Raw genomic sequence first — 22,949 nt, 5'->3', positions numbered from 1 at the left:
TACAATGGTTACCCCAAATCTTTCTGAAAGTTGATTGTTTAAAATTAAACATTAAATGAAGTTAGACAATATTCGTGCTATTCCGTTACAAATACAGAGGGTGCCAAAAAAATGTATACACATTTTAAGAAAGGAGAAAACTGTATTAAAGTTGTAATAATATATACCGACAACAAAAGATGAATGCATGTCACGTTTGACTTCTGCAATGACAAGAGGTGCTCAAAGTGGTTACCATCAGCGTAATTTTAATACAGTCTTTTCCTTTTCTTAAAATGTGTATACGTTTTTTTTGGCACCCTCTGTAGATTTCTATTTTTAAACATTAACTGTTCTCATTGATAGTCTTTAAATAGTAATTTACTGTGTTATAAAAAGTCTATGCAGTGTCAGATACTGTTTTAATCAGTACTCTTATTTGCAAGGGGCAGAAAACTGACATGTTCACTTAAGCAAAAGGGAAATGGTTTTGGTTTATGTGACTGGAAAATTCAAAGGACAGGTTCCACCAGGACTCAAGAGTTATCAGTACTTACTTCTCACTTCTGCTTCTGTCATCCTCATTCCCTTTTTCATGAGAGAGGTAAAGGTGGGTTAGTCATCAATAGCTTCTGGCCACCTTCATGGAAAGAAAGTGCTTCAGAGCACTTCTCGGTCAGTGCCTAATAGAAAGTCCCAGGCAGACTCGCTGGTCCGCCCTGGGTCATGCCTCTACTCAAGTGATCAGGAGATGGAATACTCACATGGTGAGAGGACAGGGAAATTGTCTAAAGGGCATGATGCTGGGCGAAGGCTTTCGATAAGAGAAATACGCCAAATTTTCTTTGGCATAAGAGTTGGGTGTTCAGCTGGGGAAATGCAGTGGATACTATGAAAACGTAACTTACAAGGTAACATATGCTTCAAAGAAGGCTGCAAGAATTCAGAAGTATCGTGGCAGGTGTCGGGGAGATGGGCGCGGTTATGATAATCTTTTGAAGGAAAAGGTATAGTTAAATCTCAAGGTGGTGGTTGTGGTATATTTCATACCAGTTGATTTCTTCTTAAGTTTATTTCTCTCTCTCTCTCTCTCTCTCTCTCTCTCTCTCTCTCTCTCTCTCTCTCTCTCTCTCTCTCGTTCTCACAGACATATTCTGAATCCAGATACTTATCTTGTGGGTAATTGTAGAAGATGCCCTGCCTCTGATCTGTTCCCCTGGTCCTAGTCATTCTAGAACATTCTACTCATGTCCCTGCCCTGCTCAGAAAATCTGTGCCAACCCTTATTACTTCTAGAATAAAGTACTGTACAAACTCCTAAACCTAACATTTGAGGACCTCTGTATTCTCTCTCTCTCCTTTTTTTTTTTTTTTTTTTTAAGGAGGGCGCAGCTCACAGTGGCCCGTGCGGTGAACTGGCAACCTTGGTGTTATTAGCACCATTCTTTAACCACCTGAGCTAACCGGCCATCCCAGGATCTCTGCATTCTGATCCTGGAACTGCTTTTCTCCTGCCTTTCCTTCTGTAATCCTTTATTTGGATTCTCTTTGACAATGTTTTGCATAAACAGCTGAGAGGAACGTGGGGACTGTTTCTATAAGTAGTTTTGTCTCATTGGCTGACTTATGTTTCTTCTGCTCTTTTTGAGGGTTTTCCTTTAGTTTAGTCTTCTCTTATACCTCTTTTCTGATTTACTTCATTTACACTTATGCAGAAGAGTCCCATAATTTCCAGAAAACAGTGAAATGGACTGGATTACCCATCATGAGGCTTACTAGTATGGTAATTTGGTGATTTAATTGAATGTGTGAAAACTGCACCTGTGTAGATGGCGTCCCTTCTGTAAGTTTACTGAAATGGAGGAGGCTTCTTTTTCACTATGTAGGCTCACCAGCAGTGTCTGACAGAGTGATCCCTTGGACTTTTTTGTACAAAAAGTAATGGGTATATGCTTATTTGGGAAATCTACTTTCCAGTGAACGAGTAGTTGAGGTGCATTGTATAAATTAAAAGATCTTGACCTTTTATATATTCTTTAGCATGCTTTCTTCTCCTGGTACTATGTACCCTTTTAATTTGCCCATGAGAGTAACGAGAGTAAGTTGAAGGGCAGGGAGAAGGTACAGCAGTGAGGGGGAGGGAGGAGACAGTTAAGATGGTACCAGCAACTCAGAATCATGGTTAATAAAACTTACTGCAGAAAAATTAATTTAATGTTAATTGATCTCATTAAAATTTCTGATATTTAAAAATACATTTCCTATACTGTAAATGTTAGGAGAAACTTGTTTCTTTCAATAAGTTTTCTTATTTATACAGTAGGCTTTATTATACTATCTGTTAGACTTGTTGCAAGGATTAAATGAGATACTGTGCTTCTTATAAACTAAGCTCTCAAATACTATATATATATATACACACACACACACATATATATTACTGGGCATCACATCTCATAAATTGGGGAACAGGTGTCCAAAGTTGCTTAACTGACTGCTAAAAAATGTAGACTGTTGTCTGCTTCCTAGGTGAGGCCCCCAACCCCCTTTTCTTCTCCCAGTATTAGAACTCTACTTCTCTCTTCCTTCCTCCTCCTCACTTCTTCCATTCTGTTTTCACCCCTAACTTTGTGCTTCACAGTGCACCTCCTCGTTTGGCTCTTAGGAAACACTTCTGGCAGAAGAAAAGGGGTGCTACACCAGAGGGCTTTTTGTGGGGTTGTTGAGAGGCATTTCTGAAACAGTGTGAGATCTGTTGTGCCTGTTATCTTACATGGAGATGTTTTTTCTCGTTTACATTCGTGTCAGATCTTTCACAGATGTGCTTTTTTTTTTTTTTTTTAAATCATGATTGCCTGTAAGCCAGTTAACCTCTCTAGGTAATTGAGAGCTGATTATAATTAAAATTTTTGTTTACTTCTAGTTTGGAATGTAATGGGAAAACTTTGAATTTAGATTTTTCTATAGACTTAAAAGATAAAGCTAAATCATTGCTTCTTGGTATTATTTTAACTTGACAGTTATTAGAAAAATAGAGGTGTGCTTTTTTATATTTTTGAGGCATGTATCCAAATAGGAAAAACTGGAAAACCCTTTATTTGTGGAAATAATACATTGATTTGTAATTATACCATTTTTTTATTTACAGGTAGGCGAAAACCAAGAGTTCATCGGCCTCGTTCTCCAATATTGGAAGAAAAAGACATCCCACCCCTTGAATTTCCCAAGTCCTCTGAGGATTTAATGGTGCCTAATGAGCATATAATGAATGTTATTGCCATTTATGAGGTACTGCGGAACTTTGGCACTGTTTTAAGGTTATCTCCTTTTCGCTTTGAGGACTTTTGTGCAGCCTTGGTGAGTCAAGAGCAGTGTACACTTATGGCGGAGATGCACGTTGTGCTTTTGAAAGCAGTGTTGCGTGAAGAAGACACTTCCAATACTACCTTTGGACCTGCTGATCTGAAAGATAGCGTTAATTCCACGCTGTATTTCATTGATGGAATGACGTGGCCGGAGGTGCTGCGGGTGTACTGTGAGAGTGACAAGGAATACCATCATGTTCTTCCTTACCAAGAAGCAGATGACTATCCTTATGGACCAGTGGAGAACAAAATCAAAGTTCTGCAGTTCTTAGTCGATCAGTTTCTCACCACAAATATTGCTCGTGAGGAGTTGATGTCTGAAGGGGTGATCCAGTATGATGACCATTGTAGGGTTTGTCACAAACTTGGGGATTTGCTTTGCTGTGAGACATGTTCAGCAGTATACCATTTGGAATGTGTGAAACCACCTCTCGAGGAGGTGCCAGAGGATGAATGGCAGTGTGAAGTCTGTGTGGCACATAAGGTGCCTGGTGTGACTGACTGTGTTGCTGAAATCCAAAAAAACAAACCATATATTCGACATGAACCTATTGGATATGACAGAAGTCGGAGGAAATACTGGTTCTTAAACCGAAGACTCATAATGTAAGTAAATCTGGTCTTAATTTTTGTACGTATTTAAAATTAAGCCAGTTGGCTTCATGATTGATGTAGCAGTTACGCTGCTGATGGGCGCTAAACCTTTGTGACTTCATGAGTTGTAGAGTTAAATAATTTCTAACTTGAAGGAATATGTACATTAAAACAGTTTTTAAAATTGTAAAGAAAGAAGAGTGTATGAAAAAAGCAAAATAGACAGCATTGTATTCAGTGTCTAGAATAGGGAATAGAACGTCAGTAGGCAGAATACCACCATGGTCCTTCCCGGGTTATACTGCCTACAGTCCGTCCTGAGGTACTCGCCACCCTCACTTTGGTGGTAGGATTCTTGCTTCTCTTTTTAGTTTTACTAAATCTGTATGTAAAATGGAGCAGAAAGAACAAACCAGCTGTCTAAGGAGAGATCAGTTCTCCCAGTATTGGTTGCAGTCTCCCAGGAGAAGATAAGCCCAGCAGACGCATAGTCATAGTCTGGCTTCTGCTTTCCTGCGAGTTTTCAAGAGGCTCTTCCAGGCAGGTCAGTGGGAAAGTTGGGAGGCGGTTTGGGAAAGTAGAGGGTTTACCTCTGTCAGGGTGTTGGGCAGTGTTGTGGTGTGGCCTTGGTTTTGGACATCCTGTGAAAATTGGATCAGAGGCAGTGGGCTACTTTGTGTTTCCAGCTAGCTTCTGATGTTTTCAAAGTCGTCTTCTACTAGCTCAGAATTAGGTCAAATCAGAAAATCTGTGGTGGGATGAAAGGAATGTCAGAGCAGGACATGGAGGAGAGAGAGAGCAGGAACTTCATCTGTACGTGGTCAAGCCAAGCCAGGTATCGTAGCCAGGCTCACCCTTGGTTTATAAAGATGGTACTGAGTAAGCAGACATCTTCAGAATTTTGGGCAGTTGTCTTCTTGCAGCTGCTATTGAGAAATTTGAATCTATTCATTGATTCTTTGTATATGACTGGTTTGGACTTATATACAAAGGGTGCCAAAAAATTTGTACACATTTTAAGAAAGGAAAACAGTATTAAAATTGTAATACTCAGTATATAGCAATAACAAATGATGAATACAAGTCAAGTTTGACTTGTGCAATTACAAGAGGTGCTCAAAGTGGTTACCATCAGCATCCAGACACTTCTGATTATGGTGAATTGCTGCTTGAGCAACGTCGACCAAAACGTCCACTTGTATACATTTTTTTGCCACCCCCGCTATATGGAAGCTTATAGAATCTTCTCTTTGCCCCCGACGTTCTGCAGTTTTAGAGTGATAGTGTGTGGGTCTGTTTTAATCCACTGGATATTTGGTAAGCACTTTCAATCTGGTAGTTGAGTCCTTTGCTTCTGAGAACTTCTCTTGAGGACTTCTTCCTCTCCTTTTCCCTGTTATATTTTGAGCTGTTATTTTATTGAATGTTGGACTTCCTATTTTGGTCTTCTGATTTTCTTATCTTTTCTCTCCAGTTTTCCTCTTTGTCATTTTTCCTCTTTGTGTGTGTATGTGTGTTGCTATTTTTCTAGAAGATTTCCTTATCTTGATCTTCCAGCCTTACTATTTAGTTTTTCTTTTCCGCTATCATTTTAAAAAAAATTTTCTAAGAGCTCTTTTGTTCTTAGAATCTTCCTCCTTTTTAAAAATAATAAAATAAAATCTTGTTTTTGTTTCATTGGATATAAATTTTTTTCTAAGGACACTACTGATGGCTTTTTGTGTTTTCTCTATCTGTGCATAGTCTCTGTTTCTTTTAAATTGCTTCTCCCTGATGTTTGTTTTGGTCTGTCTCTTTCTCCCTCAGATGTCCATTAGTCCTTAATTTTCTGCTCCTGGTTAACATTGTGGGATTATACAGGAGATTGGAAGCTCTGAGCAAGTGGGTAGGCCTTACGAATTTTGAGCTTAACTGTTGGGTTTTCCTAATCTGTTGGAAATCCCTGGTGTCACTATCTTTAGTCCTTCTTCTTGAACTGGTCAGATGGCCTAGAGAGGTCTTTTCAGGTGTCCTACTTGGAGCATGAGGGTCTGGCTGGCTGAATGGTGGAAGTGGGCTGCACTTAAAGTTCATACAGCATGTACTGTATGTATAGCCACTCAGTGCTTTGCTTTTACAGAAAACCAACAAATAGTACCTTTGTTCACACCTGAGTCTTGTGTACCCTGGTCCAGAGAACCTCAGTTTTATCTCCACTAGAGACTAAACCTTTAATGGCTTGAAGAGGATAGGTGGTCTTGGGATCTGCTCCTTAAACAGCTTTCAAGCAATTCTCTGCTATACGTGCTGCTCTCATTTTCAGTGCCTTTTGAGGAGTGTGATTGTCAGTTCTCAGCTTCACCCTTTTGGTTTGGGATTGGGCTTTCTTGGCTCTGTGAAGGCAGTTAGTTACCACTTGTCCATCTGCTTTTCTGCTTCCAAAAATTTTTTGTTGTCTGTCCAATTTTCTCTTTGTGAGTTTATATCTTTAAAATTACAAGGTGTGATTAAAAACTACAGTGAATGTTGCTGCTGAGTGCTATCCAATGGAAAGGCAGGGATCTTCAATATGGGAAGTGGCACGTTGAACCTTAGTTACAGTGTGTGACAAGTTTCAACTTGTTCGGTGCAGTTGGGTGTGAGCTACGGTTCAGAGAAGGTGTGTTTTAAAGTGTGCTGTAAATCATGGATCACGAATAATGCATTAACATGAAATGGGCAAATGGTTTCATCCTCAATCAGGACAATGCTCCATGTCACACATCACTTCTGGTATAGGGCAATTTCTGTCAAATAAAAAATTATGGTGTGTCCTCATCCACCTCATTCACCATTTCTGGCACCATGCAACTTCTAGCTCCTCCCCAAAGGCAAAATGACCATGAAAGGTAAATCGATTCAGGACATCGAGGCAGCCACGACAGTGTAACTAAAGATATTCACGAAAGAGGACTTCCAGAATTGCTTCAGAAAGTGGCAAGAACTATGAGATAAGTATGTTTGAAGTGAGGGGGAATATTTTGACGGGGATTCATGGCAAGGTATCTTCTACTGTAATAAATTTTTTTTAAATTTAAACATTCACCATATTTTTTGATCACACCGCATATTTCTTTAGCAATTTGAAATTGCTATTCTGCTCAAGAGGGAGCAGAATTAGATGTGTGGATTCAGTCTATTACCTAAATCCAGAAACTGGTATGAAAAACAGCATATAAAGTTTTATATACAGTTGGTTGGGATCAGTTATGAGTAAAATTTTTGTGTTAATTTCTTTCCTTGCCTCTCACCTCACAAATATCTGGTCATATTGTGCTTTTTTTTTTTTTTTTCTCCCCCTTTTGACATCTTGCTATGGAGGTGGTAGCATGGAAATTTTTGTTGGCAGAGTCATTACAAATGGTGAGGTAACTATAACCACATTTTGGTTTGAAGTTTAATGCTGTATTTCATTTTAAGTGAAAAGTCATTGACACTGCCTGTCAGGGAACCTTTTGCTTGTAATTGCTATAGACAGTCAGCAGTGAACACACCACGTTCACTGAGTCTCAAATCCCCTCCCAAATGGGCTCAGAGTAATCAGGATTGCTGTGAACAAATTAGGAAGTAAATGAAATTTATTCCATGCTGTTAATTCTCCCATTCCTATGCATCCCTTCCCTATCCTGCCTTTCCTTTTGGATGTTCATTCTCACTGCATCTCACTTCCTGTGATACCCTTTCTGGCTGGAGAGAGGCCAAAGGTGATTTATCCACATATAGATAGGCCTTGGCATCTGTAAGGTTTATTACACAATAATCAACGGTGAAGGCCTTGGTTTTAGAGTTTTAGACCTAGGTGGAACTAGGTGGTGGTGGGTTAGTATAACTAGCCAACAGCAACATTTACTGGGCACTTAATATGTGTCTCACAAGTGTTAAAAACTATTTTTTTAATTAAATTTATTGGGGTGACATTGCTTAATAAAATTATATAGGTTTCAAGTGTACAATTCTATAATACTTCATCTGTACATTGCTTTGTGTCCTTACCACCTGTAGTCAGATCTCCTTCCATCACCATATATTTGACTCCCTTTACCCTTTTCTACCTCCTCCTTCCCCCTGTTTTTCCTCTGGTAACTACTAAATTGTCTGTGTTTATGAGTTTTCGTTTATCTTGTTTGTTTGTTGCTTTCAGTTTTATATCCCACAAGTGAGTGAAGTCATATAGTTCTCGACTTTTTCTGTCTGGCTTCTTTCGTTTAGCATGGTAATATGTCCATCCATGTTGTCGCAAGTGGCACTGTTTCATCTTTTCTTATGGCAAAATAGTATTCCATTGTGTATATATACCACATCTTCTTTATCCAATCATCTGTTGAAGGACACTTTGGTTGTTTCCATGTCTTGGCCACCATAAATAAAGCTGCAATGAATAGAGGGGTGTATATGTCTTTACGGATTAATATGTTCAGATTTTTTGGGTAGATACCCAGAAGAGGGATTGCTGGGTCATAGGGTAATTCTATTCTTAATTTTTTGAGGAACACCCATACTGTTTTCCTTAGTGGCTGGACCAATTTATATTCCCACCAGCAGTGTATGAGGGGTCCTTTTCCCCACAAGCTCTCCAACACTTGTTACTACTTGTCTAACAGGTGTGAGGTGGTATCTCACTGGTTTTGATTTGCATTTCCCTAGTAGCTAGTGAAGCTGAGCATTTTTTCATATATCTGTTGGCAGTTTGTATATCTTCTTGGAAGAAGTGTAAGTTCAGGTTCTGCCTATTTTTTAATTGGGTTGTTGGTTTTTTTTGTTGTTGAGTTGTATGAGTTCTTTATATACTTTGGATATTAGCTCCTTATCAGAGGTGTTGTTTGCAAATATCTTCTCCTGTTTGGTTGGTTTGTTTTGTTGATGGTTTCCCCTTCCTTCCTCCCTCCCTCCCCTCCCTCCCTTCCTTCCTTCCTTTTCGCAGCTCACAGTGGCCCATGTGGGCATCGAACTGGCAACCTTGGTGTTATTAGCACCACGCTCTAACCAACTGAGCTAACTGGCTGCCCTGTTGATGGTTTCTTTTGCTGTGCAGAAGCTTTTTAGTTTGATATAGTCCCATTCATTTATTTTTGCTTTTACTTCCCTTGCCTTTGAGGTCAAATTCATAAGACCAAGGTCCACAAGTTTAGTACCTATGTTTTATATATGTTCTTTCATTAATCCTGGCAAGAACCCAGTAATATAGGTACTATTTTTGTCTGCATTTTGTAGATGAAGAGATTAAAGCTCAGAGGTTAAATAACTTGTCTTGGGACTTGCCCAAGACTCGATGGCTGTTAGAAAGTGGGACCTGGAATTTTTTTTCAGAACCTGTTCATAAAAATATTTTCAATAACTAATTTTATACAGTAGTGGTTTCCAAGCCATTATCTTGAGAAGTCTGCAACTTGCAGTGTTTTAGCTGTTAACATCAGTGCTTATAACTGGGGAGGCAGGGAGATAGTATAATGGTTTTTGCTATATCTGGGCTGGGTATTTCTGAGATGTTTAAAATTTTGAGACAAAGGCATTTTTAGAAACTATAAAGTAAGTCATGTTCCAAAAAAGTTTTGTTTCCTGATAAGTCAGGATCAGTATATAAAACAACATTCAGACAAAGATCTTTTGAATGTGGTTAAGTAAGTACAAATCTTTGAAATTACATGAATCAGAGAACTTAGGAAGTTACCTTTGAAGCACCTGTGGATGGATTTGTGCTACGTTATTGATGAAATGAAATAATCTACTTTTCTAAATTCAACAGTAAAATTCTTTAAGTTATATGTTTGGCAGTGAAACCATTTAAATGTATTTGCTTTAAAATATTTAATCGTAGTGCCTCAAATTGCTTTTCTAAATGCATAATAAAGTACACAAAATTTAATGAAGATTTCAGACAAATAAGGATATCTTTTTTCATGCTTTGACATTTTGATTATTTTCTTTGTCAAGTCAAATGTGAAACTTTAAATATCGTTGTTAGTGATAATTAAGTATTCCTTGTCAATAATTTGAGTAAATGTGAAAAATGTTAACATCTTTATAAAGTTATATTAAAACAATTTCAGTGTAAGTGCCCCCTTGTGGTAGATTATATGTATACTTCTGGTGAAAGTTTGGAAGCCATGTAAACTGCTCAGTTCATGGTATGTGGAGATTTGGTATATGCTCTTCCTGGAAGCCCAGAAGCTTCAAAGGATGAATCATGTTCCTGGGGGACATGCCTGAAACAGTCTTGGGCAGGGAACAATTTTTAATTGTATTGCTGGTAGTTAGTAGAAATTAAGTTTTTCCATTATTGGTTTTGTTTAATACTCACTTAAAAATATATTTTTTTGTGTAAGTGAAGCATATAATAAAAGAAAGATTATTTATAGTTTATACTCCATCTGAGGAAACAGAATATTGGATAAACAATTTAGAGATTGATTTTAATCGACTATGTAAGAGAGCCAATCTTTCTTAAATATTGCTTTCATCCTGTCAACCTTTTGCTCTGAAATTGGGACTTTTAGTAAAATAGGAATTGCCAAATTAGATTAGCACCTTTTCCTCTCACTCTCCATTCTGAAGAAAAGCACCTTGGATACGTCATTTTAAAACTGTATTTTTTTTTTCCAAGTGAACTAAATCACACTTTTTAACCCACACAGCTTTCTACGTGCCTCTCCCCATCCTAACTGGAAGCTACCTATTTATTTGCTGGCTTAGTTGCCATCACACGTATGTCTGTAACCCTTGTGCCCATGTCCAGTTCTGTATGTCCAGCAGCCTCCTGGACATGTCCATACAGCAGGCACCTCAAACACAACGTGCCTAAGTTGGGACTCATCACATCCCCACTTCCCCCATTACCTACCCTTCATCTGTTCCCATCTTACGGGTGGTAAATGGGATCACCATCCTACCCGCCGCTCAAGCTGGAAACCTGACAGTAGTCTTTTGTCCTATATTGTTTGTTATGCCTTTTAATTACCTCTTAAATACTGAATCATTTCTTCTCCATTCTCACTGTCCCTACCATAATGCAAGCTGACATCATTGCGATTAGACTAGATTAGTGGCCTCCAGAGTAATCTGTATATAACTCCCTGTTCCCCAATTCTATTTTCTGTACCATAGCTGGAAGATTTTTGAAATAGCAGTTCTGATCATGTCTCCTTTCCCCCAAGTTGAAAAACTTCTCAATTATTCCCATTTGCTCTTAACAGAAAGTTCACAGGTCCCTGAATTTGTACGTTTAATTCTCTTGCTTCCCACCACCCAAAAAACAAAATAAAAAGCAAGCTAAAACACCCAAAAAAACCTTTTGGCTAACATATCCTTCAAGTCTAGGCCTATTTATTGCCATTTTCTAGGGCTTTCTTTCTGTGAACCTGTCTCCTTCTTGCACCCTGAAAGACTTCTACTTTTTTTTTTTCCCCACACCAATCCTACTTGTAATTATTTGTCTTAAGGAAGAGATCACATACTTCATAAGATGAGGAAAATAATAGCAACTCTGTATATTGCACCCACGAGGTGCTGATAGTGTTCTGAGTATTTTACGTATTTTAACTCAACCCCTCCCAACAGCATTTTATAGAGGTACTGTCACCCATTTTTCAGATGGAGAAGCTGCGGCATGGAGAGGTTAAGTCATTTATCCCATATCACACAACTAGTAAGTGATGGAGTGCGGCTTCAGTCCCAGACATTCTGGATCCAGAATGTGTGCTCCTGACCTCCTTGGGCTGCCTGACCTAGTAGCTGTTGTCTTTCCTTGCTGAATCCCTAGCTGCGTTAGTTTCCTGTGGCTGCTACAACAAAATACCACAAAGTGGGTGGCAGAAATTTATTCTCGCACTGTTCTGGAGGCTAGAAGCCTAAAATCAAGGTGTCAGCGGGGCTGTGCTCCCTCCAGAGGCTCTAGGAACAAATCCTTTCTTGCGTTGTCCAGCTTCTGGTGCCCCAAGTGTGCCGCTGTTTGTTGGCAGCATAACCTCTACCTACCTCTCTACCTACCACCCTCCCTACCTCTACCTACCTCTCTCTCCCCAAGGCAGTCTAACCTTTTCCATCAAGTACCTTTTATTCTTCCAGCCTTTCCCCATTACTCAATTCCAAAGCCACTTCCACATTTTTAGGTGTTTTGTTAGGACAACACTCTATTTCCTGGCACCAACATCTGTATTAGTTTCCTAGGGCGGCCATAACAAATTACCATAAACTGAGTCATTTAAAACAACAAGACTTTATTCTCTCACGAGTCTGGTAGCCAGAAGTCCGAAATCAGTGTCAAAGGATTGGTTCTTTCAGGAGGCTCTCAGGGGACTGTTCCATGCCTCTCTCCTAGCTTCTGGTGGTTGCTGGCACTCCTCGGTGTTTCTTGGCTTTTACACAGATGCATCCCTGGAATCTGCCTCCGTCTTTACATCACCCTCTCGGCGTGTCTCTCTGTGTCCTCTCTTGTAAGGACCGTAAGCATTGGGTTTACGGCTTACATTAAATCCAGAATGATTGCATCTCACGATCCTTAGCTCATTACCTCTGCAAAGACCCTCTTTCCAAATAAGGTCACAGGCTAAGGTTTCAGGTGGACATGACTTTGGGGGACCTACTATTGAACCCAGTACACTGGTGTTCCTTATTCTTAGTTTCTGTGGGTTTGTTTAGTAACAAAACTCAAAACTTACTGTTAGTCATCAACCTCTTACTTATATCATGCGAAAGTAAAAGCCAAACTTTAAAATGTAGACATACGTATGTTTGCTCTAAAGTTTATTTTTGGACAAATGTTTTCATGCCAACCTGTCCTTTCCTGCCATCCTATGGGCTTCTTGAGCTGATCAGTATCTGTAGGGAAGCCATGCCAGTTTGGGTGTGCACATGGGACATTGTAAGCACAGAGCTTCTGTGGAAACCACATTCTAACCCCAAAACCAAATATACGTACAAATCCATGTATATTTATATGAGAAAGCTGCTGTCATCACTTTTACAATTAGAACAAATAATTTTCATTAAGTAAACTGTAAATGTGCCCAAGTGCATAAGTATTCAGACAACTTTTCTTTGAAAGCATTAGCAGTTATTGCTCACTTTTTTCTACTTTATGCTTTTAAAAAATTCATTCTTTTACATGTAGCTTCAAGAAGAAAAACAAATATTAGTGTTAAGTATTATCTTTGAAGAGGAGAATAAAAAACAGTTTTTGCTTGTGACATTTTTAGAGGGACATGGACAAACTGTACATTTAGGGGAAGAATATGAGGGTAACGAAGAATCTGGAAAACATGTTGTATGCGGAATGATTAAAGTATTTGAGCATATTTGACCTGAAAAGAAAACAGAGTACAATTACAGAAGTTGTGAAGGATTTGAAGGCCTGTGTGTGGAGGTGTTAGGTTTATTTCACGTAACTCCACCAGCCGGGACCAGGACTGGTTGGTGGGTGTGTTAGGTTTGCACCATCTCATTAAAAAGAAAAACTTCCCAAAAGAGCAGTTCCAGCCTAGAACAGACTGCCACGTGAAGCAGTGAGTTCTCTGTTAAGATGTAAATTAAGATTAAAATTAAAAGTAAATTAAAAGGGGTGGCCGGTTAGCTCAGTTGGTTAGTGCGTGGTGCCAGTAACACCAAGGTCACTGTCCCATCCCTGCATGGGCCACTGTGAACTGCGCCCTCCTTAAAAAAAATAAATAAGTAACTGTTCTCTGTTAAGGTGGAAATTGTGCAGATGCCAGCATGGACTAAGTCAGTCAGCTGTTAGGGACCCTTTCGATAGTCTGTGAGTTGCTTGAAAAAAATGGACAGAATGTGCATTATATTACATTTGTTCCCGTAGCATCTCATTTTCATGTTGATATCATATGCTTGCTAACTATGTTTTCTACCCAAAAAACATTCTTATGTAGAATGTTTCTCTTGTTCCATTGAAATTTGTAGACATTTCTGAATAAAGAGGAAAAAGCAAACAGTTAAAGAATTCAACATCTTTATAAAAGGGGAAATCCTAAAGATTGATACTTTAGAACATAAAGAATCAGGCGGTGCTGTAACTCTTATAGCTCAGTCAGGGCTCACTAAGTACTTGCTGATTTGATGTTGTCACTTAATTAGATTTTTGATTTGGTATTGCCTTTTGAAAGCTTTTTATTAATTTTTGGATTAGAAGACTCGGACTTCTTTAACACTGTCAATTGGAATAAGACTATTGTCATCACTCAGAAAAGTCAGTAGAAATACCCATTATAGAGTGAAATCCAGAGCTGATTTAAACAACGATTCTCAGAAATTGTAAAAAGCTTTTAACAGAAATTTACTAACCTCGTATGCCAGCAGATGCTGATCTGAAAGAGAAAAGCTACATGAAGGAACCCTTTATTAATCTTCCTTTCTTTAAAATTTTTGACAATTTTGTTACTGTTTTATTTATCCATGTTTAATATATCCCTTCTTTCTTCGGGATTGCTTAATGACTCATTCCTGGAATTCTGCTAAATTTTTATTTATTTACTACCTTAATATAATAGTAACAGTATTTTTATTGATCACCAATGATGTGCCCAGGCACTAGGATAGATGTCTTCTTATAATCGCTTTCATTCCTCCACTAGCCTTGAAGACAGGTACATAAAGCGGCCCAGAGGCTCAGAGAGGTTGTGGCATGTCCACGCTCTAATACCTCCTGAGTGACCGAACCCATTTAAAGCCACATCTTTCTTTTTTTTTTTTTAAGATTTTTTTTTTTTTTTTTTTATTGGGGAAGGGGAACAGGACTTTATTGGGGTATAGTGTGTACTTCCAGGACTCTTTCTCCAAGTCAAGTTGTTGTCCCTTCAATTCCAGTTGTGGAGGGTGCCGTTCAGCTTCAAGTTGTTGTCCCTTCAGTCTCAGCCGTGGAGGGCACAGCTCAGCTCCAGGTCCAGTTGCTATTGCTAGTTGCAGAGGGCGCAGCCCACCATCCCTTGTGGGAGTTGAACCGGCAACCTTGTGGTTGAGAGGATGCTCTCTAACCAACTGAGCCATCTGGGAGCTCAGCGGCAGCTCAGCTCAAGGTGCTATGTTCAATCTTAGTTGCAGGGGGTTCTGCCCACCATCCCTTGCAGAACTTGAGGAATCGAACTGGCAACCTTGTGGTCGAGAGCCCACTGGCCCATGTGGGAATCGAACCGACAGCCTTCGGAGTTAGGAGCACGGAGCTCCAACCGCCTGAGCCACCGGGCTGGCCCAAAGCCACATCTTTCTTGAAGTCCAGTTCTTTCAACTCCATGAGTTTGCCTTTGAGTCGGTGGGAAAGTTAGACTCTTTCTCATCAAGTACCTCACACACACTCCTGAATTCCTTTTGAATGAGAGAAGAAATACCATCACATGTGTTTCTCTAAGTCTGGCCCTAGACATTAATTTGTCTTGTGTTTTTATAATAGTTAGTGACTGTCCATCCCTGTTGAAGTCTGTACCTCTGTTACGGGGTGAATGGGACCACTGGAGAGACTTAAGCTGAAAAGGAAGCTTCTCTCCAGTTTGAGCTTTGATTGTCCATAAGAAAATAAGAAAGATGAGACATTCTCTCTCCATTGAGATAACTCCTTCAAGGACCAGAACTTAGAGCCTTTACACCATTTTTATGGAAATGTTTCTCAACCTTATTGTAATGTGGATGGGCCATGTACTGAATATAGTTGAATATTTCTGGTTAAAATTTTGCTCATAGGGATGGCCGGTTAGCTTAGTTGGTTGGAGCGTGGTGCTGATAACACCAAGATTGCCGTTTCATCCCCACATGGGCCACTGTGAGCTGTGCCCTCCTTAAAAAAAAAACAAACAAAAAAAACACATTATAAATTCTGCTCACCACGTTGTTCCAATGGTGATCTGAAAGTTGATTGAAGTGTAACCAAGACTGTCTGCCACCAAGTACTCAAAAGCTCAGAACCTTGAGGTCCTGTTTCTGTGTGTCATCTTTTTAGATATCCTTTGCTGCTGTACTAGATCCTCTCCCCACTACTACTCATAATTATTTTATCCCAAGCTGCTGTGGGATAGGAAATCAAAATAATTAGAGGTTGTTCAAATGAAATAAGAGTAAGTTGCGTTTGAATGAGACTTGAGGGGATCTCTTGTCTCATATATTGAGCAAATATATTGAGCTTTAGTGCACAAACTTTGTGTTACATATTTTAACTTTCATTGAACAGGTAAAATTGCCAGATAAGTTGCCCTTGTGTCTAACATAGAAAGTGTTACTGTACTTTTTTTAAACAGAGAAGAAGATACAGAAAATGAAAATGAAAAGAAAATTTGGTACTACAGCACAAAAGTCCAGCTTGCAGAATTAATTGACTGTCTCGACAAAGATTACTGGGAAGCAGAACTCTGCAAAGTTCTGGAAGAAATGCGAGAGGAAATCCACAGGCACATGGCCATAACCGAAGACCTGACCAATAAGGCTCGGGGCAGTAACAAATCCTTCCTGGCAGCAGCTAATGGTGAGAGGGAAATGCTTTTATTTTACTTCTTGTTCAATTTGAGATAAACTCTTGGTATGAAATCACTACAAAATTTGAAAATTATTATCACGTGTGTATATGTTACTTGAATTCTCTGTATTTTGTTTTGCTGAGAGAAGCTTGTTCATCCTAATATGAATTAGAGATGCTATGCATTTTAGTGTATTGTATCTTGTCCTGGTCATTACTAATAGTCCCCAAATGTGTTTTTTTTTAATCCAAGTATCTTTATAAGCCTTTTTGGGAATCCTATTTGTAATTATGAGAAATGGTATTGTTTTAAAGTTTACTCTTTGCTTCATTATTTTAAATAAAACTTTTAATTTTAGAATAGTGTGAGTTACAGAAAAGTTGCTAAGACAGTACAGAGAGTTCCACATACCCTGCCCCAGGTTTCCCGTTATTAACATCTTACTTTACTGCAGTACATTTGTCATAACTGATGAACCAGTATTGATATGTCGTAATAAATTAAGTCTATACTTTATTCAGATTTCCTTAGTTTTTATCGAATGGTACTTTTTCTGTCTCGTGACCCCGTCCAGGACATCACATGGTAGTTCTCATGTCTCTTTAGGTTCCTCTAGATTGGCACAGTTTCTCACGCCTTCCTTATTTTGGATGACCTTGACAGATTTGAGGAGTACTGGTCAGGTATTTAGAATGCCCTAAATATGGCTTTGTCTCAGGTTCTTCTTGTAGTCAGCCTGGGTTACGCAGTTTGGGGAGGAAGACCACAGAGGGGACATGCCATTCTCATCATCGTATCAAGAGAATGTGCTGTGAGCATGACTTACGCTGACCATATTAGCTTGGCTCCTCTGGTTGAGGTAGTGTTTGTCAGGTTTCTCCATTATAAAATGATCCCTCCCACCCATTCTTTGTTTTTGGGAAGAAAGTCACTGCACAGCCCACACTTAGAGGTTGGGGTGTTACGCCCAGCTCCTTGAGGGAGCAGTTATCTACATAAATTATTTGGGATTTTTCTACACAAGAGGTAAATAAATAAATTCTCCATTTATTGATTCAGTCATTTATTTATACTAGTATAGACTCAGTGAAAAATAAATCTGTGATCTTCATAATCAGTTTCACCCTCCTTTTTCCAGAGACAACCATTATTGCCATTTAAAACAATCCTGCCAGATATGCTCTGTGCATGTTTAATAAGTATCATCTGTATTTTCTTCTTTTATTTCACCCCTCTTTCTTCTGCCTCCCGCCCCCCCCCACTTCAGTTCACGCCGTTGTTTCTCAGTCTAGTTGTGTAGGACACAGCTCCCTGGCCCATGCATTATGAGCCTTGCGTCCCCCCCCCTCCCCCCCAACCCCCCACCCCCCACCCCTCCACCCCCCCACCCCCCCCACCCCCGGTTGAGGCAGTCAGTCACCCCCTCGGCTGCTCACAGCAGCTCCCCGCAGCTGATGATGGCTGCCGGCCACTCATGGCCACCCACCACTCCACTCACGGCCGCACATGGTAGCCTGCGGCAGGACGCAGCAGCCCATGGCTGCTCACGCTGGCCACCAGCCACTCCTGGCAGCACATGGCAGCCCACGGCAGCACTCAGCAGCCCGCAGCAGCACACGGTAGCCCACTGGCAGCTCAGGCCAACCTCCAGCTGCTCACAGCAGTCCAGCTCCAGGGAAAGCCATTGTTCACAATCTTAGCTGTAGAGGGCGCAGCTCACTGGCCCATGTGGGAATCGAACCGGCGACCTGGGCGTTAGGAGCAAGGCACTCCAACCTGAGCCACCGGCCTGGCCCTGCATTTTCTGATAGTGCCTTTAAATCTTAACTTTGATGAAATGATTAGGTATGACTTTGAAAGTTTAACTGCCTGTTTCTGCTATTCTACTTACGTATATTATCTGCTAAGCAGATATGCCTTAATTTTCCCCATTCTCCTTTTACTGAAAGATGTCTCCATTTTCTGTTTTGTTAAAGTAGAATGTTTATATTTAATAAATATATTTAGTTCATCTATATATATTCCTACACACTGTACCAATTCTTTTGAATTCATTCGTATTTATGGAGAGGGAGTTTTATTAATTTCAGAAAGGTTACTTCCCCTCTTAATTTTCTTTCATGAATTATGGCATTGAAATTGACAAACCCCTTTTTGCTCTCTTACGGTCTCAGCTTTTAGTACAATAATAAAGAACTATGTCCAGTCTCCTAAACAAAGCAACGTGAAGTGTAGTTTTATCAAGTATGTTGAATTAGAAATATTTTCTGGAGTGTTTTGTCTGTTTCCAAATTGTATACATAGTATCATCTTAATAAAGAACAAACCCAAAATAGAATGATAATCAATGTTTACTGGTCTGATTTAGGGTAATGTAAAAAAAATGAAAAAATGTCCAAAAAAGAGGAATTCATTAATTCCATTATGGATTATCATGTGATAGAACACTGTACATTGGAGAATTATATAAGATGCTGTGCAAAAACAGTACCTGGGTCATTGAGGTACTTATCATGTTTCCCCAAAAATAAGACCTAGCCGGACAATCAGCTGTAATGCGTCTTTTGAAACAAAAATTGGTGTAAGACCCAGTCTTATTTTACTATAATATAAGACCGGGTATAATATAATATAATGTAATACTGGGTCTTATATTAATTTTTGCTCCAAAAGGCGCATTACAGCTGATTGTCCAGCTAGGTCATATTTTCGGGGAAACACGGTAAATTCTCGTCTTCTTAATAACCAGTTGGATAAATAGACCAGATTTAGAAAACAACCAATTAGCATAGTAGGATTATAGTTGGTTTCCTTTTTATATTTTTCAGATTTCCTGCAGTGAGTGTGTTACATTTCAGTGTAATTCAGCATGTAATGTACTTCTAAATATTAGTTAAACCTTTGTAGTAATCGAAAACAGCAGACAGAGCTTTGAGTGTTAGGCCACAATACAGTCTTAGAAAGTTAGATGGCCAAAGCTTGTGAGCTGTGAGATCGCCTTGCTTCCTGCAGTTAACCTCTTAATACAGCATGGAGGTCATTTAAATAAGGTAAACTGCCCCTTGGATTTAATGGTGAGATCTGTACAACAAGTGACTGACCAACTTCCTTCTTTCCTTCTTTCCTTCTTTCCTTCCTTCCTTCCTTCCTTCCTTCCTTTCCTTCTTTCCTCCCCTCCCTCCTCCTTTTTTTTTCTTTCTTTTTTTTTTTTGCTAAGTGCAACCAACCTGGTACTAGAGGAGGAGGGATTCACAAGAATTGAAAATTGATGGGAAACAGAAGGGGAAACTAACATTTTTGAGTACCTACTGTGGGCCAGGTGTTCACCTAGATGTTTTACAAGCCTTTAATTCTGTCAACAGTTTTGTAAGGAGTGTATTGGTAATGAATTAGACATTCATATAGAAGAATTCCCCCATTAAAACACAGGGCTGCCACTGTTAACCTTTATTTGCTCTCTCTGGGAACCAAAGTCTTGGCTATGATAGTCGGTTTAGGAGCATCCAGCCCAGGTAAATACCCAAAATAATATCTAGTGGTGTTGTTTACCTTGGGATTTTATGAGATAAAACAGTGGAAATTACTGGGGTTCTGAAATAGCCAAGAATAATTTTCAGTGTCATAATTTCAGAATCACAGTCTGTCTTAATGACTTGATATTTTTAACCTCTCAAACAGCATAAATTCTTTGAAATTTAGAACCCTCTGGTTTTTATACACCTACATGTCCGCTTTAGGAGAATTTAATTCTATTTTTGGTAGGTGAAATTTTTTTCCCCTAATATTTTATGAAAATTTTTAAATATACAGAAAGGTCAAAAGAATTATACAGTAAACACCCATATACTCATCATTTAGATTCTACAATTTACATATATTTGTAACTGTAAATGGTTTACTAAATTCGTTTTATCATATACCTTTATGGTAATTGTGTTTTATAATGCTTTATTTTGCTTGTTTGAGGGAAGTTTATTTTTAGAATAACTTTTTTTAAGTAGAGATTTTTTTAAAAATCTGGTAGGTTAGTTCTTTCAGTTTAGTTTTGAAATATTTCTGCAAAGCATAAGACAAACGTGTGTATAGAATATACATGTTATAGATTAGATATAATCTAAAATGATTATTTTTTTTTCATCCTTTAATGTTTTTCTCTCCCTTTGACTTTTTGGTTTGGTTTTCTTATGGTTATGGGTACCACAGTTTTTTAAACCTAAAACAAGCACATCTAAACTTATAAATATATGTATGCTTGATAGAGTAGTAACACATAGAATATTTGAAATTACAACCTTTATAGAAAATCAGTGACCTGTGGTCATAAATCTGGCAGTGGAAGATCAGGGTGGAGCTATGTTTGAAAGTGAGAAATCATCTGGCTCTAAGAAAAGCAGGTAATTTTTTTCTAAATAAAAAGTTCTTTTAAAAAGAGTGATTTGAAATACTTCCATTGGTAAGTCTAGTGTACTTAGCAAGAGTAAATGCAGCTAGGATAGATCAGAACTGAAAGCAGGAATGTAAGGAAATAATGTCAGAAAGCATTCTGGGATGACGTGGATGATGAGCAGAACAGAAAATATGCCAGTTGAAATTACCTTCCACTTGAAATTGTTGTCCTGTAGGTGTCTTAGATGTTCGTTGGCTCTAAATTCTCATAGGAATAAGTAGAAAAGTGTGAGGAGAGAGAGTGTGAGGAATTAACTCCAGTCAGCTCAGACGTAATCACTTTACCAGAAAGGTATTTTCCAGTGATGACTTTACAAGGTTTTTCTAATCCTGGGACACATTCTAGACACCTGCAATTTAAGAAATAGTGACGAAAATGAAGTTAGAGAACACTTACACAAAGGAAATAAGAAAATCCAAAAAGTACCATGAGTACCTGGCTTTAAAATGTTTCTTGTTCACAAACATTGTCTCTAGTTGGTAAATATAGAAGGGTATACAGTTTATCAATTCTGAAACTACTATGTATACTAATACTGACCAAATAGGTGTATTGTAGATAATGAGAACCAGGTTTCTTTTGTCAGAGAAGTAGTTACAAAGAAGCAACAGGGTAATGAACCACAGACACATAGATATAGAAATAATGTAGATGTATATATACCGTGGGTTAGTATACATACATACTTTCCTAGCTCTGTAGGATGAGAGAATCAGAACCAGTGATACCCCAGTAGTTAAAAGTACACCTAGCACCCAGATCATGGCTTCTAAGTATCATACTCCATTAAAAAAGAACCAAGACTCCTTGGAGTGGATTCTAGGGCTGGGACAGGGAAAACACAAGGTGAGCCTGGAGCATCTTGTAGTGCTGGAAAGTAAGGAAGTGCTGAATTAATGAATGCATGAGATCTATTTAAAGGACACAGGACTCACCTGAAAAAGCTCCCAATGGCCAAATCTTGGACAATTTGAGCAACAAAATAAAAAGTGGTCGTGTTGGATCATAACCCAAAGAATAACCTTGTGGTCTATCATTGTATCACTACCCAAGTTGAAAGAGGATTGGAGCCCTTAGAGATTTAGTGATTTGCAGAACAGTTCTGGAACTTCAAAGAAAAATGTTTCCAAATGAGCCTCTGTTTTTTCCTTTTACAGTGGACTGAAGGTTAAGTAGCTTGCCCAGGGTCACACAAGTAATTCAAACCTGATCTGCATAGTTCGTGGGTCTCTAGGTTTTGATCAGTGTACCATGCTGCCCATACGGTGGGCCTCTGTCAGCTTACAGTTTTTGTCATGTGGCAGAGCATGTGACGGTAATCTATAATCAAGTCTCAATTTCATAAGGTAGACTAAGTTTTTCTTCTTTTAAAAAAAGAAAGAGCCTATAATTTGCATGTATTTTCTAGAAATGAAGGTATCCAAATTGGTTGAGTTCTCTAAACATCAAAATTGTATTGATAATCTTGATCCTTATTTCATGGTTCTAATGCTTTTAACATATTTAACTTTAATAACTTGAATTGAAACTCTTAAGTGGCATTTGTAGTACTTTTATATTTGGTATGCATGGAAACAAAATTTTTTATTTGTTTTTATTACAGAAGAAATTTTGGAATCCATAAGAGCCAAAAAGGGAGAGATTGATATTGTTAAGAGCCCAGAAGAAATAGAAAAGGACAACAGTGAGACTGAGAATAACTCCAAAGATGCTGAGAAAAGCAGAGAGGAGTTTGAAGACCAGTCCCTTGAAAAAGAAAATGATGATAAAACACCAGACGATGATCCTGAGCAAGGAAAATCTGAGGGTAAAAAATTACTTGGTTAAAAAGAAATTTCATCAGTGTTATTTATGAAATCTCCAACTTTACTTGCAAATGGAAATGAATCTTTTTTATTATAAGCAACTACTTAAATAATTTTACATTTCTAAAGAGATAAAGATGCCTTTTCCCCTTGTAACATAGTCACTGTATTGAGTTTTATATATTGATGGATTTACTATAATGTTATACCCAAATCTCTATTTATACATCCTAATAAGGTACCATTTCCCTTTAAGGTTTGTTGGTGAAAAATTACTATTTTTATACCAGAATATCCA

The 22,949-nt window shown here is 38.6% G+C and overlaps 1 protein-coding gene across 14 annotated transcripts in view; it reads left to right on the top strand.

Moving 5' to 3' along the window:
- Window positions 1-22,949, top strand: part of BPTF (bromodomain PHD finger transcription factor) — a 131,930-nt gene that overhangs the window by 28,028 nt on the left and 80,953 nt on the right. For all 14 annotated transcript variants that reach the window (XM_033090805.1, XM_033090813.1, XM_033090812.1 and 11 more), the window contains exons 2-4: window positions 3,128-3,950; window positions 16,184-16,407; window positions 22,450-22,653. In XM_033090805.1, the coding sequence (XP_032946696.1) occupies window positions 3,128-3,950; window positions 16,184-16,407; window positions 22,450-22,653 (1,251 nt within the window). The remainder of the gene's footprint in view (window positions 1-3,127; window positions 3,951-16,183; window positions 16,408-22,449; window positions 22,654-22,949) is intronic.

Source organism: Rhinolophus ferrumequinum, chromosome 21 (genome assembly GCF_004115265.2).
Source record: "Rhinolophus ferrumequinum isolate MPI-CBG mRhiFer1 chromosome 21, mRhiFer1_v1.p, whole genome shotgun sequence".
NCBI classification, from domain to species: Eukaryota; Metazoa; Chordata; class Mammalia; order Chiroptera; family Rhinolophidae; genus Rhinolophus; species Rhinolophus ferrumequinum.
The sequence above is the reverse complement of the archived record's forward strand: the minus strand, read 5'-3'. Positions and strand labels throughout refer to the sequence as shown.